The sequence below is a fragment of the Procambarus clarkii genome, chromosome 94 (assembly GCF_040958095.1).
Source record: "Procambarus clarkii isolate CNS0578487 chromosome 94, FALCON_Pclarkii_2.0, whole genome shotgun sequence".
Classification (NCBI taxonomy): domain Eukaryota; kingdom Metazoa; phylum Arthropoda; class Malacostraca; order Decapoda; family Cambaridae; genus Procambarus; species Procambarus clarkii.
The window spans coordinates 5,510,053-5,525,879 of NC_091243.1; the positions used below are offsets into that span (position 1 = coordinate 5,510,053).

The 15,827-nt window shown below is 42.6% G+C and overlaps 1 protein-coding gene across 1 annotated transcript; it reads right to left on the minus strand.

Annotated features, from left to right (window-relative positions):
• Positions 1–3,090: 3,090 nt before the first annotated feature.
• LOC123747286 (apolipoprotein D) lies at positions 3,091–15,010 on the minus strand. The gene is made up of 5 exons (XM_069319896.1): positions 14,891–15,010; positions 9,242–9,376; positions 8,641–8,860; positions 7,913–8,064; positions 3,091–5,029 (listed from the first exon to the last, which is right to left on the minus strand). Exons 2-5 carry the CDS (start codon positions 9,356–9,358, stop codon positions 4,871–4,873), a joined length of 648 nt encoding a protein of 215 aa, XP_069175997.1. The 5' UTR covers positions 9,359–9,376; positions 14,891–15,010; the 3' UTR covers positions 3,091–4,870.
• Between the last annotated feature and the right edge of the window lie 817 nt (positions 15,011–15,827).

Consider the following 15,827-nt stretch of genomic DNA (forward strand, 5'->3'; position numbering starts at 1 on the left):
TTGACTCCAGAGCGTGATTTTTGAGCCAAATTCTGACTCTCTTCACCTATTTTCATTTTCAAATTACGACTTTTTATACTAAAAATATGCCAATTACTGAAAACGGCGATGGGTCATATTTTGCCCAAACCCCCCTGCAGTTTTCAAAATATCCAAAAGGTCGGAAATTTGACTCCTGAGCATGATTTTTGAGCCGAATTCTGACTCTCTACACCTATTTTTATTTTTCAAATGACGACTTTTTATACCGAAAATATGACAATTACTGAAAACGGCGATGGTGTAACGGGGGGTGGGGGAAATAGCTCTATCTTGTCCATTATTCCACCCCCCAGTTAACTAACGAGGCCGGGGGAAACAGCTCTCTCTAGTCCGTTATCCCGTCCCCAGTTAGCTAACTATTCTAGAGCACTCCCAGAATTCCTAAGGCAACCTCTCTCGTTCAACACCTTGTAACCTAGGTATTTGACTACCTAGGTGCTAAGACTACAAGGCGCCGTAACTGGATCAGCTACCCGTCATATTTTGCCCAAATTCCCCTTTCAGTTTCAAAATATCTGAAATGTCGGAAATTTGACTCCTGAGCATGAATTTTGAGCCGAATTCTGACTCTCTGCACCTATTTTCATTTTTCAATTTTCAACTTTTTATACCGAAAATATGCGGAAATATGAAAATCATGTATATGCAAGTAGATGGGGTCGCCATGGGTTCTCCCCTATGTGTCCTGTTTAAGAACTTCGACATGGGCACCATCGAGCAGAGGGTCTTAGTTGACATGAACGTGAGACCCGCCATATACTGCAGGTATGTTGACGACATTTATACACAGGTACCTGATGCCAGATGTCTGCAGCAGCTGAAAGAGGCATTTGAGAGGAATTCTGTGTTGGGTTTCACATACGGGATGGAGAATAATAGGAAGCTGCCCTTTCTGGATGTAACTGTCACGGAAAGGTGCGGAGCTTCCATACTACAACACGGACTTTCACTGGACCGCTACTTCTGCTGCTTCGGGCTGTGGACCGCTGCCAACACCCTCGCCACAGCTAGCATTTTCACGGCGATCATCTCTGCATTTTCATCAACTACAGCTTGCTGCACCGCGAGCGTTACTTACTCATCTGACAGTTTCATCAGCAACTACATTATGTGGGATCTACAGCCTGTCCTGCCGACTCTCCGTCGCTGCCAAGGCACTGCTTGTTCTACAGGGACTCCCACGACAGCTGCTCTTTCGTCAGATTCATCTACACGTTCATTGCATTCTGATACTCTGGCGACTCAAGCACCTTGCCCAGTACAGGACTTACAGCTTGCGTTTCCGATTCTTCGTCGCTTCCAGGACAATTCAGTTCTAGCAGTGATTTCCTCGTTGTCCTAACTACGTGCCTACATTACCTCCTATTGTCCTGGTGCCCGAGCCCACCCGCCCAGGATCTAAATGTTCCACCAGCGACCCAAGGACGCAACAGTCATGCACATTCTTCTTTCCTGCTGCACCGAGCTTGTCCACACACTGCCTGCATCTTTTAGTACCGGACTACATGTTCCACAGCGACCCAGGGAACAGTAGTCTCGTATTTTTTTGTTGTATTGTGTTTCTTTCATTCCCTGGCAGGGGGAGTCCTGTAGCGAGTAATCCTTATACTCGCTCCATTATCTCATTATCTTAATGGCGTAACTAATTAGCACTAACTACACAAGCTATAATCTTATCCCTAATTACAGGTAACAGTTCTCACATCCTCCTATCCTAGTAGAGAAAGGTGAGGGGTAGTCACCAAATATAAGGAAGCAATATGAGAATATACAACGCACCATTTGGTCACCATTTGGTCCGGGAGACATCTCCCGTCACGCAGGGTGCAGTTGCGCCTCCACAGATCTCCAGTATCATCTTTTGATACAGGTAATGGCTCAAAAGGGCCACCACTTACGGGCTATTCATGCCCGTGCCACCTCTTGGGTGGCTTAATCTTCATCAATCAATCAATCGAATATACAACAGTACTATTTCCAGTCAAGAATGTAGCACTCGGCGTAGACAGTTCTAATTGTCCCCAAGACGCTACAGCTTCGACACAGAACAGGCAGCAGACTAGGACAGCATCGAGCTCCTTTACATTAGTACTTCACCAGTACTTTATCGCAAGAGACTCAAGGTATTTTCAGTTTCTCAGTTATCCTATGTACACCAGTCAGTATAAGTTGTGGGTGGTCGATTATCACATGAAATTAAAACATGTTTTGTACAGACAATAAGTCTACATTACACAGGTCTTAGCAGCAAATGCAACAAACAGTGCCAATACCCGGGAGTTAGGCAACTGTTGTGGGTTGCATCCTGTGGAAGGTCAGTAGTTGGCCTCGGGGAAACCCTCGATAGGCTTAAGTAGAAGCCTCTAGGATTCTGGTCAGATATTTCCCAAGTATCTTCACGAAACCTCAACAAAGAGAACCTTTCCGTCACTAATGTTTACATCAGCTTTCATGTTTACACCATAATCCCTAGAACCATTGCAATAATTTTAACGTAAGTAAGAACCGTTACACCTGAAATAGTGCGGTTTTTAAAGCAGAGATTGAAATATGCAGGCGATGAGTCACAATAACGTGGCTAAAGTATGTTGACCAGACCACACACTAGAAGGTGAAGGGACGACGACGTTTCGGTCCGTCCTGGATCGAAACGTCCTGGTCCGTCCTGGTCCTCAAGTCGATCGACTTCAGAATGGTCCAGGACGGACCGAAACGTCGTCGTTCCTTCACCTTCTAGTGTGTGGTCTGATCAACAGAGATTGAAATACTTATAGTCCCTATGGCTAGCTCAGTTTCAGCTTTATGACATACAGCTTTATCTGTCTTATCCATATCGTCACATATAATAGCTAAAGCTCCACTGTGAAAAATGCAGCGACCCTTGTGAAAGACGACACGCAGGCTTAACCAGGACAAATATATGGTAATGTGTGTAAATTTATAGTGGAGAGTGTGAGTACACACGTCAAGAAAGTGCCTCGCAGTGGACAAATGTTTATAGTTGTTTTGGGGTTGTTGCTGTGTGATGAAGGATAATAAGACTAGACATACAAGCATAACTATAATTATATAATACTCCATTTTTATAAACTTCATAACTAACGTGTTTGAAGCTCACAAGAGGAAGCAACATCAGCACTTGATGAGTGCTGATGAAAACAGGTTTTCAATGTGCCGCTACAATCCTCAGGTTCCAGTTCTGTGGGTCAGCATCAGCATTGATGACTGTTCAAACTGAAGAAACTCTGTGGAGCAGTACTGACACATCTTTGTGTAACTGGACACATTACACAAGTCTTGTTGAGGAAGATTAAAATGGAAACTGTCTCTTAAATGTTTGTTATAGCTTAGGGGTATTTGTTACTTAGTTATAGCTAAGTTTGTCACAATTGGAAGAAAATGACAGATTGGATAATGAGAACCTAACGAGAAGAGTGGCAAACAGGAAAATGGCTTTGGAAGAAAGCCAAATCAACTATCATTATCAACTTGATAGAAATAAGTGACTATCATTTTATCGAGGTGCAAACTAAATGCAAATAAAGATAGTTATAAAATGAATTATCTGCAATTTATTTTTCGATTTAAAATATAATTTGAGCCAATACTGGAATCCAGAACAAACTGTGAGTAATCTGCCCCTACATCAGTACTGTGTGAGATCCATATAGACAACGTGACATCCAGAATTTTAGTGACTCGGCATAACCTCTGCGCGTAGGCCGGACGACTCAAATAGAAAACGGAACAGAACGTCACTTTTATGATTCGATTTAATTTCAAATTACGTCCAAATTTGGCCATAGCGCGCATACGAGCCAAAAGTGACGTTATTTTTAAGAGGACGGGTTGGAAGAGTGCAATCCACTTTATATTCCTGGTCTATGATAACCGACTCGCTGCTGTTCACCATTATGGTAGAAAACAAACTCTTATTTCAATGGTTACTTGAGACCATTTCAATCACTTTGTGAATTTAAGATGTTGCAAAATGGCAATCGATATCGATTCTTTGTCATTTATTGATTAATAACTGACGAAGGCTGATGAAACAGGACTGGCAAAGAATATGTCCCCAGTTGAGTTTATTTTAGTTTACCTATTTAGGTTATTTATTTACTGTATATAGAAGGAGGTACAATATGAGTTGTAAGAGCAAGTTTGGTGATTAAGTGCTACACTTACAGAGCCTCTGGCACACAGCGTTCCGGGCAGGTCATCGAGGTAACTCAGGATTTGTAATGAATTTAACACTAGAAGGTGAAGCCGTAAATACCAAAACTGATTGCAACAGTTCAAAATGCAGGTGGATAAAATCACCAGGAAAAGTCGGGGTCATTTGACAATCCGCCGGCTTCCCGCCAAGACCACAAGAGAGATAATGGCCTTCGGATAAATTCAGAAAAACAATGACAATTTAAATTCGCATTATTACTATATCAATATAAGTGGCGATAAAAGACAGTATACTTATATGATTATTCTTCTAATTAGTAAAATACTGTGTGAGTAACATAATTAAGGTGGGCGACTCTGCTGATGAAATTAAGTACTTCACCGTTCTACTCGTAAATAAAGTATAAGTTGAATATTTTTTTACTTCATTAGGAAGGGAGTTCCATATATCGAGTCCCTGCTGATTGGTCAATATATTGTTGTGAGGGCCTCAATAAAACTCTCTGTGTTAATAAACCATAAACCCAACGCCGCACAAATAAAACTAACAAAATAATACACAAAACCAACAACCCAAAACCTTAAATCTTTTAAAATTAACCCCAAAGAAACCTGTGATTCTTTTGGGGGTGATCATCAGATTATTCAGTGCTTAAGCCCCGCTGTCGGGGTTATCCTCATCGGGTCCCGTGTTGGTGGTGGCCAGAGGGCCGTGGTCCGTGGGGCCAGCAGCGTCGCCGGGGCGGCCACAGTGGGCCTGCTTAACGGGCTGGTAGTACTCCATCTTCACACCCTTCAGGGACAGCCGGGCCTGTGAGAACACAGGTCTCCCAGTATGAGAATTTATCTGGAGTAGGAATGATTAATTATTTAACATAAATAAAAGAAGGGGGTTTTCAGGAAAGTTCCAACAGCATGAGCTAGAAAGGAGACTAAGCGAGCTGTGCTACTTTCATTTAGTAAAGTCTGATCTTGTAAATGAACATTTTAGTAAAGTCTCGATATGTAAATATTAGATTTACATATCAAGTGTTACGAAGTCAGTATCACAAGTGTTCACCCACACGCGACAAAGTTGGGTAGCCATTAAGCCAATGTCACAAAGTGTTCACCCATACCAGACAAAGTTAAGAAGCCACCAAGCCAGTGTCACAAGTGTTCACCCTTACCAGACAAAGTTAGGAAGCCACTAAGACAGTGTCATAAAGTAGTAACCGCTCAAAATCCTTACCCAAGCCCTAGGGACCGCTGATATGCAGGGGCGCACAACACGCACTACATACACACACACACACATACATACATACATACATACATACATACATACATACATACATACATACATACATACATACATACATACATACATACATACAAAGGCCCTCCCCCCATTCAGAGAGGGGGGTCATCAGGGCCAATGATAGGTTTACACCAATGACAAACGCACAATGCAGTATAATCATGACCAACAAGTTCCCTGGGTCTCTATTGTACCACATTGCGAGGCAGAGTTAGTTTCAACAATATGCGCAATGAGCGGAGTATATTTTTTTTGTTATAAATGGAATTTCACAATATATACACAAAGAAAGCACGATGCCAAGGCACCAGCACAGAGAACATAAGCACATACACAGGAACAGTATAAAATAAAAATAACACATGATACAAACAGGCTATACAAAGGAAATACACATAAGCACTAAGAAACCGGCAGGATGTTACAAACAAAACATTAACAATCACAGTCGCTCCCAACACAGGGAACCAGCGAAGACCGGGAGCGAGGTCAAGCACGCTAAACATGTTTCTCCGGATACTTAAACATGGGATACCGATAACGGTAAGCATCCCATAGCGCCCACTCCTTGGTTGGGCGGACGCCCGCACGCACACGGGGGCGCAACCTAAACTCAGGAATGACCATAGAGGGAGGCGGCCAGACCGGATTCGACTGCACAGGAGCTGGAGACACTGAAGGCGAAGGCTGGAGAGGCAGAACCACGGAAGACTGAGACACAGAGGGCAGATTGACGGAGGGCGGCCACTCAAGGGCGGCTGCACCGGGGTCTACCGGAACAGATTCCTTCTTCAATGTTATCATCAAATCCTGCTCCCACACCCGGAACCTCAACTGGGGCTACAACACCCCCCCCCCCAAACCCGGCAAACCAGCAACCGGGGACTACAACCAGTCACTACACACGGGGGCCAACACGTCCTCCAACAGGGGGCAGTCCTCTTCCCGTAACAAGTTCACAAGAGCCGCACAATCACCACGGCAACCCGCCGCCTGGTGCCCAGCAAGACCGCACCGGAAACACGTCCTAGGCTGTCCAGCGTAGAAAATGTGAACGTTGAAGCCAAGACGCATCACAGTGAAGCAAGCAGATTAGAGGCGAAGCACAGCCAGCATTTAGAGGTAAACAGTGACCATCCCGAGCCCACGCGGCCTCAGTACAAACATCCTCCGCTCAACACAGGCAGGACAGATTCTCTTGGTTTGAAAATGTCACAATTTCCTTTGATAACAATATATCCAGAGGACACAAAGCATCATATACAATGCAATTCCCACGATATTTAAAATCAAAGTGCACGATGTAAGATCCAACAAGCAAAAAAACTTAATCGCAGCGGGACACAAACACATCAAGGAACTAGAATTTTCTGACATTACTAACATTTTGGATACAAAGTGAGATGCTACAAACCATATAGGTGACAGATTAGCAAAATATGTAATCGTACATGCTCTAGACATTAGTGCAGACGACATCAAAGCACAACTTTAAGCAGATGACATTCAAGTCTTCGGAGTCCAAAAATTTATACGTAGAAGAAATGGAGAACTCAACGATACAGGCAGAACCATAATACAGAATCTCTATAAACTAGAACACCAGGGCGTGGATCACCTAATTCTCCTGTGCTCGAATGGTAGCCACGGGGATGGCAAGTACCACTGGGTAGCGGTAAGTTGCCTTGGGGTTGTTCCCTTTTTAAGGCCAGTCCAGTAACGCAGTTGGCAGAGCGAGTGCTTCCCATGTCGGATCAAATGTTAATTGCCCTTAAGGCCAACAACAAAAATTAATAAGAGCGGACTTCCTCAGTTGCAATTTTACGATATGCAGGCGATGAGTCACAATAACGTGGCTAAATTATGTTGACCAGACCACACACTAGAAGGTGAAGGGACGACGACGTTTCGGTCCGTCCTGGACCATTCTCAAGTCGATTGTGAATGGTCCAGGACGGACCGAAACGTCGTCGTCCCTTCACCTTCTAGTGTGTGGTCTGGTCAACATTTTACGATAAGTTGTTTTATCACATCATCTGCCATGTACTAAATACTGATGAGTTTCTCAAAGGAATTACCATATTAATTTAATTAACACTTTAATTCAAGACAATTGAAACCACAACATCATAAATCAAAGCTGTTCCGTTTTTTCCACGTGGTCCTCTTGAAGTATGACATGATCCCCAGCAGAGGGACCAGGTGGTCCACATGGAGAACTACTAGAGAGGGAACTCCTGTCATCAACGGTATAAATATGGGGAAACTTGTGTACTGGCAAGTTACAGCCCCTCTCCTGTGCCAGGTAAGTCCACTACGGGCTCACCATAGTCCTTGCTATTTGGAACTTTTTGTTCCAAGTAGCGAATCTTAAACAACAACATGTGTACTAACCGTCTGTTGGAGTTTGACCCAGAGGTGCGGGGTGCGGGAGAGGACGACACCGTTCTGCCGCTGGAAGAACGCCACCTGCTGGCACATGAAGACTCCCGCGAACCTCTGGTAGTCGGTCGAGTACACCGTGAAGTCGTAGCTTCCTGCGAGATCTGGCGACGTTGAAAGTTTACTGAGTAACTACTACCGGTATTTTTGTGTCTTTTAAACTAATATTAAGGTTCATCAAGAATGCCACCGACGTTCCTAGGTGAAACTACAAGCTAAACTTTTATTTTAAATCAAGCCCTCTGAATCTTGGCCCATGACACTGATCTATGTAATGAATTATTTAATATTTTATTGGAAATAAACTCAAATATTTACTTGTATATGCTACTAGATGGGGTACCCGGCACAGCCTGAGTCGACCCCAAAAGGTTGACCCATTTAAGTGTTGGGAAACCCGGGTCGACCCGGCGCTTGGGTTGACCCGTGACTATAACACCCGGGCTGCTGACGTAATACATGTACCAGTGACTGTATAACACCCGGGCTACTGACGTAATACATGTACCAGTGACTGTATAACACCCGGGCTACTGACGTAATACATGTACCAGTGACTGTATAACACCATTTAACTACCCGACTATCAATCCACCTTAATGATCGTTTAACCTATCCACTCCAGCAGATTAGTCATTAAGGGCACATCCGACATCTGGTCACAGCAGCACAGTACTCACTGAGGGGCCACCTGACCCTCATCTTAGCAGGGTTGTCAGAGCTGGGCCTGAGAGTGGCTGTGGTGGCGCCCGTGTTGGAGAGTCCGACGGTACTGAGCACCCCTTTTGTCTCGGCCTCCCTCAGGTGCCAGGTGCCGTTCTCCGGACCCCGGGTGATGGTCCACGTGAGACACTCCTCCCGGTCATCGAACGTCTCCACCACGTACCACAGACCCTCGAACTGAGAATAGAGGTCTAACTTCTAACAAGCTTGTACATGTACTAGTAAAAAGTTATTTGCAAATGTATAGTAAGATCATTGAGTGTATTCATGTATGTTATTCTTGAATTTCAAATGTATATTTTGTATACTTTGTGCATTAGAACAGTGTGTATACTTGGCTCTGGCTGTGGTTCCTATATTTAAAAATCACAAGCGGCCCCCTTTCCTGTCTAATTTTATTTCAGCATATCACACTTCCTTGTGACTCCCGTAGCCTTACCTCACGGGAATCATTGTCTTACCACACGATCTTATCCATTCCTATAACCCACGCTGCCTATCCCCTCCCCCTATCCCTCTGGCCATCTATCCCAAAGCCTCCACCTTTCGTTGCCTCACCTTCTCCATGTCGAAGTCCTTCATGGGGGCGGGCTTGGGGCAGGTGCCAAGGAAGAGCTCGTGAGCACGGGCCGCGGCTCCCAGCCACCACACCACCAACACCACGACTGTCTTCATCACTCTGCTGCACGACTCCTGTGATTGATTGATTGATGAAGATTAAGCCACCCAAAAGGTGGCACGGGCATGAATAGCCCGTAAGTGGTGGGCCCTTTTGAGCCATTAACAGTATCAAGAGCTGATACTGGAGATCTGTGGAGGTGCGACTGCACCCTGCGTGACGGAAGATATCTCCCGTGACGACTCCTGTAGTGTACGTGTTGTTTTAGATTTAGCTTTTCAGAACTAAATGTCTGAACTGAACTGCTCATGTACACCTGACCATGTTGTTGCTCATGTACACCTGACCATGTTGTTGCTCATGTACACCTGACCATGTTGCTCTCTGTACGAACAAAGTAATAAAGCTCCTCATGTTGTATATATATATATATATATATATATATATATATATATATATATATATATATATATATATATATATATATGACAGTGTCAGACCACGGAGGAAAATGAAACAGGAATTTCCTTAAGTACTTTCGTATATTAAATACATCTTCAGAAGGAATGAGCGACATCAACGAGTCGAATATACTTTCGTATATTTAATATACGAAAGTACTTAAGGAAATTCCTGTTTCATTTTCCTCCGTGGTCTGACATTGTCATATATATATATATATATATATATATATATATATATATATATATATATATATATATATATATATATATATATATATATATATATATATATATATATATATATATATATAACGTAAATAATTTCAGTTTAATCTTTGTCAATATATATACTTCACAATTCTAAACTTTTTAAACATAATTCAAAAGGAAAAAAATTACGGTAATCTCATGTTGAAAACAGCTACAATGTAAACAGTTGTATATTTGTGAATAAAGATGATGAAAACTCATTTGACTAAGTAACAATAATATACTAAACTCCTTTTCGCCACCAGGTAAATTTTTTGACTATTTATGGTCTGAAAAAAAAAAATACCATAGAACCGCTCGACCGTTTACCGTTGTCTATATATTCCTGCTTAAATGCAGAAGAGGAGTCACAATAACGTGGCTGAAATATGTTGACCAGACCACACACTAGAAGGTGAAGGGACGACGACGTTCCGGTCCGTCCTGGACCATTCTCAAGTCGATTGTGCCTAAAGCTGTACGTATTAATGTCCACTTACACTCCTATTATTTTCCCTCAATCCCTCCTTCCCCTGCTAGTTTATTCCCTCTTCCTACCCCTTTTTTCCTCTATTCCTCTTTTTCTTCTCCCCTCTACGTTGTGTGGATGCTTGATAGAGTCCACTGTTTGGTGTTGGATAGAGTCCACTGTTTGGTGTTGGATAGAGTCCACTGTTTGGTGTTGGATAGAGTCCACTGTTTGGTGTTGGATAGAGTCCACTGTTTGGTGTTGGATAGAGTCTACTGTTTAGTGTTGGATAGAGTCCACTGTTTGGTGGTGGATAGAGTCCACTGTTTGGTGGTGGAGAGAGTCCACTGTTTGGTGGTGGAGAGAGTCCACTGTTTGGTGTTGGCTAGAGTCCACTGTTTGGTGTTGGCCAGAGTCCACTGTTTAATGTTGGATAGAGTCCACTGTTTGGTGTTGGCTAGAGTCCACTGTTTAGTGTTGGATAGAGTCCACTGTTTGGTGTTGGCTAGAGTCCACTGTTTAGTGTTGAATAGAGTCCACTGTTTGGTGTTGGATAGAGTCCACTGTTTAGTGTTGGATAGAGGCCACTGTTTAGTGTTGGATAGAGTCGACTGTTTGGTGTTGGATAGAGTCCACTGTTTGGTGTTGGCTAGAGTCCACTGTTTGGTGTTGGCTAGAGTCCACTGTTTAGTGTTGGATAGAGTCCACTGTTTGGTGTTGGATAGAGTCCACTGTTTGGTGTTGGATAGAGTCCACTGTTTAGTGTTGGATAGAGGCCACTGTTTAGTGTTGGATAGAGTCGACTGTTTGGTGTTGGATAGAGTCCACTGTTTGGTGTTGGCTAGAGTCCACTGTTTGGTGTTGGATAGAGTCCACTGTTTGGTGTTGGATAGAGTCTACTGTTTAGTGTTGGCTAGAGTCCACTGAGTGGGTGTCGGGTAGGGTCCCGTTCACAATATGAAAGGGACTAATTCACTAATTCATAATGATTAATCCGAGTCACAACACCGTACACGGTACCATCAATACACCCATAGCGTTACACTCACCTGCTCGCTACACCTGTCTCAGGTCCTGGGTGATACTGAGGCGTCTCCCTGACCGCCCTGTGTATATATATATAACCCCGCCCCCTCTGTCACGGCCATGACTGCTTCCGGCGTGTCATCCGGCCTGTCATGCTCCTCCACAGTTGATGACAGGCTCGACGGAATCTTTTAGGCTGCTGGTGATTACACTGACAATTTGTCCTGGCCGTAACACACAGGATACGTCAGATTCAAGCAACTTTGTTCATGAATGGTTGGACGTTTATAATTGAGTTTACAGAAAATTTCAGTACATTATTTACGTAAGGGAATGTCGGAATAACAGCATAACATGTAAACTTCATAATTAGTTAGCAGATTTAGAAGGTTCACTTGAGTGAGTTATAACATTCATTACAGCTGTGGCAGAAGTATACAGGTGCACAGCGAGCACTGCAAACTGGTAAAAAAACTCTACGGAAAACAAATCCCCGATTTTAGACCATGAAAATAGCATGGGATCATTATAGATAATAATATTTCTTAAAGGGTGGCACTTGGGCTGACCCCAACTGGCCTATGACACTACCATACCCCCCGCATGTCATCTTGGAATGTGTGGGCGAGGCGAGCTCCAGTCGCCTAGCCTCCTACTTTGGTCACACTGACACAATCATTATATTTTATAGATACAAATGACTGAATGTGAATTGCTAACAGATACCATAGTGATGTTCAAGGGAAGATTTTAAGTTTCAGTGTAGTACCAGTTAGGGACCTCAGAAATTCTTCCATATTGTTAGTATACATACATTATTTAGGAGAGTGTGAAGGTGGATTAGTTTAGGTGGAGGAAGTTTGGGCGGAGCTGTTGTGGTTGGCAAGCCGCCTCCCACAATATTGTCATATTACGGCACTGTGGTCGTGTTCTGTCGCTCAGGAACCGAGTCAGGTCTTGCGTTTTTCTCTGTATTTTCTCGAAAATGTTATTTTTCTCCCGTGTGTGTTCCGTAATGGTTGTCTACCACCCGAACCCCGCCGTCATTTGTTTGGTTCCTCCTCCTAGACTCCTTGGGCCAGATTCACGAAAGCACTTACGCAAGCACTTACGAACCTTTACATCTTTTCTCAATCTTTGGCGGCTTTGTTTACAATTATTAAACAGTTAATGAGCTCCGAAGCACCAGGAGGCTGTTTATAACAATAACAACAGTTGATTGGGAAGTTTTCATGCTTGTAAACTGTTTAATAAATGTAACCAAAGCCGTCAAAGATTGAGGAAAGATGTACACGTTCGTAAGTGCTTGCGTAACTGCTTTCGTGAATCTGGCCCCTTGTATGTGCAAAAATACCTCGTGTGATTGTTCGTCTTTGTATTTGTTCCATCATGCGGTTGTCTATGCGTTTCTTTTTTCTACTGGTTTGTTTCCTCGTATGTTTGATTCCTAGCGTTTTATTTGCAGTGTATTATTTTGATCTATATAAACTGCTGTTTATTTCCACGTCTATCACCCATACCTATCTGTCTGTATGTTGGGCGCCAGCCTGGCCAAGAGGTGCCGGGAGTTGGCGGGCTTAGTTCAAATTCAAATTCAAATTTTTATTCAGGAAAAGTACATACATAGATGATGAGTTACAAACATAATGTTGGATTTAAAGATAGAGCTAGTACATACAATACCTAAAACCACTAACCCTGGAAACACAAACCGAAACTGTCTCTATTTTCCGCTTGTTACAACTTGTAATAAAGTTGTTACATCTTGGCTTAACGTGTTTATGACGTATTAGAACGTTGTTACAACTTGCTATATTGGTTGTTATAACTGATTAGGTGTTATAAACTTGTTCAAACGTTGTACCAACGTCGTAGTTTCGCTGTGTGTTTGGCGGGAATTAATACGCATAGCGTTTCGGGCAAACGTGTTTCAGTCGTGCTGGTACTCGAGTAGATTATGGTCCAGGACGGACCGAAACGTCATTTCTACATTTTCTGATGTGTGGCTTGGATATCATACCTGATAGCATAATAGACTAAAGATCGATGAATTGTTTCAAGTATATATTAGATATTTATATGTATGATTTAGACATTTATATGCATGGGGCTGTATTCACCTAGTTGTGCTTGTGAGGGGGTTGAGCTCTGCTCTTTCGGCCCGCCTCTTAACTGTCAATCAATGAACTGCTACTAACTAATACGTCATAAACACGTTAAGCCAAGTTGTAACAACTTTATTACAAGTTGTAACAAGCGGAAAATAGAGAGAGTTTCGGTTTGTGTTTCCAGGGAGCTACACACAGAAATCATAATAACGTGATGCATCAAATGAACAACCTAGGCTGGAATCTCCGTGGTGTAGTGGTAAGACACTCGCCTGGCGTTCCGCGAGCGCTATGTCATGGGTTCGTATCCTGGCCGGGGAGGATTTACTGGGCGCAATTTCTTAACTGTAGCCTCTGTTTAACGCAACAGTAAAATGTGTACTTGGATGAAAAAACGATTCTTCGCGGCAGGGGATCGTATTCCAGGGACCTGCCCGAAACGCTACGCGTACTAGTGGCTCTACAAGAATGTAACAACTCTTGTATATATCTCAAAAAAAAAAAAAAAAAAAAAAATCCACAAGGGCCGTGACGAGGATTGGCTCTTGGACGCAGGTTCGAATCCTCGTCACGGCCCTTGTGGATTTGTTCATACCAGTGTCCTGTTTACTTTATTCCGTACATTTTCGCATTAACTTTTTTGGCTCAAGATAATATGACTCGGATATTTCTTGCATTCAGATTTCGCAATGTTATCATCGTCCAGCTGATATCTGATAACTATTGTTATTACCAAGCGTGGGAACTCTGTTTTTGTCGACATAAACCTGCAACCGCCAATCTTCTGTTCATTTTGTTCATCTAGAATGTCTTGTAGTGATCTTGAGTCTTGAATTTATTTTCTATCCAATTGTTTTATGTCCACAAAATCATTCATATATTCTTAGGATTAAAGACAATTAAAGAAGAAATATAACACTATTCTTGTGTCAGAATGTTTGGTAATATGTTTATTGTTTGTGATGTGTGTCTATGTATGTATTAACACGATGTACTGAACGGGGTGAGAATAGCTTGAGCTACCTCATCCCTTTGTGTGTATTTTACCTCAATAAACTTATTTCAATTTCAACTATTCTTCTACTTCAATACTGATAGCTAGCAGGGGTACCCGGCGGTGCTCGGGTGCCGGAAGTCACATCTACACTACATGCAACTTTCATTACTGTAACCATCTACACTATACACGACCATCATCACTGTAATCATCTACACTACACACACAGTTAACTCCAATACTCCTATGAATATTCCCCAGCCACTATCAGTCACCCTGTAAAGTTTGGGGAGGCTAGCCGTCTCTAAACGTGTGCTTGTCGTCAAGGTTGAACCAGGGCGTCCAAGCTGACGGCTCACAATACAACTCGTCTGAACAAGGGGGTGATCCTCCCTTCATGGCGTCCGGTAGATGACTGTAGATGACTTTCCAAACCTCGGAATATGTAAACAATGGAACACTATCGGAATCACCCTAACATGTTATATAACTGCCTTGCAAGAGATAGCATTGTTTACAATTTTTCTTTTAATATATACAAAATACTGACATACGTCAATATATACAAGATAAAAATTACATGAACACATGCAACACTAAAGTAGTTCATCTTTATGTACACTACACATTGGTCCTCTTAAGTAGCGGCCGCCTCACACAGGGAGGGACCAAGGTTACCTTACAAGTGGCTTCACCCAAAATGTTAAGACAGGGAGCAATGTATATATTGAGGAGCAACTTGTCCTTTAAACAAATAAATAAAATGGGTTAAAAGCAGTTACGTTGGTGGAAGTATATAATCTGCACAATTACAAACATACACAAATTTTACTGCTACAACTGGGCACCGAAAGAAATATTTTAGATGGTAGACCAACCCGTCCTCTGATCAAGTTCATTCCATCCAGCTGTCAACCCGAAAGACGCATTCATAAATTTTAACATGCTGTTCATTCAAAATGGAAATTTTCTCAAATATAAATTAATATTATATATTAGCATACTATATATATTTAGGCATTAGTTAGGTTAAGTTAGGTGTTTAGGTTCTGTTGGCGATTATTTGAATTTGTAGTACGTGGGTGAAGCATTTACAACGTTGTGGTTCGAACAAAAGTCGTCAGCGAGGCACTTGTTACGGAAGTGCTCGGACGTCATCAGTTGTGAGTCGTGTGTAAACCGTTTTTCCTTCATTAGCAGGGGGTTTGGCGG

Bases quoted from the DNA above. Each gene is read 5' to 3' on its own strand.
- LOC123747286 (XM_069319896.1), bottom strand. From the start codon at position 9,358: ATGAAGACAGTCGTGGTGTTGGTGGTGTGGTGGCTGGGAGCCGCGGCC. The intron at 8,861-9,241 runs GTGAGGCAACGA...CTCTATTCTCAG, and splicing joins AGGACTTCGACATGGAGAAG to TTCGAGGGTCTGTGGTACGT. The intron at 5,030-7,912 runs GTTAGTACACAT...GTGTTCTCACAG, and splicing joins GGGTCAAACTCCAACAGACG to GCCCGGCTGTCCCTGAAGGG.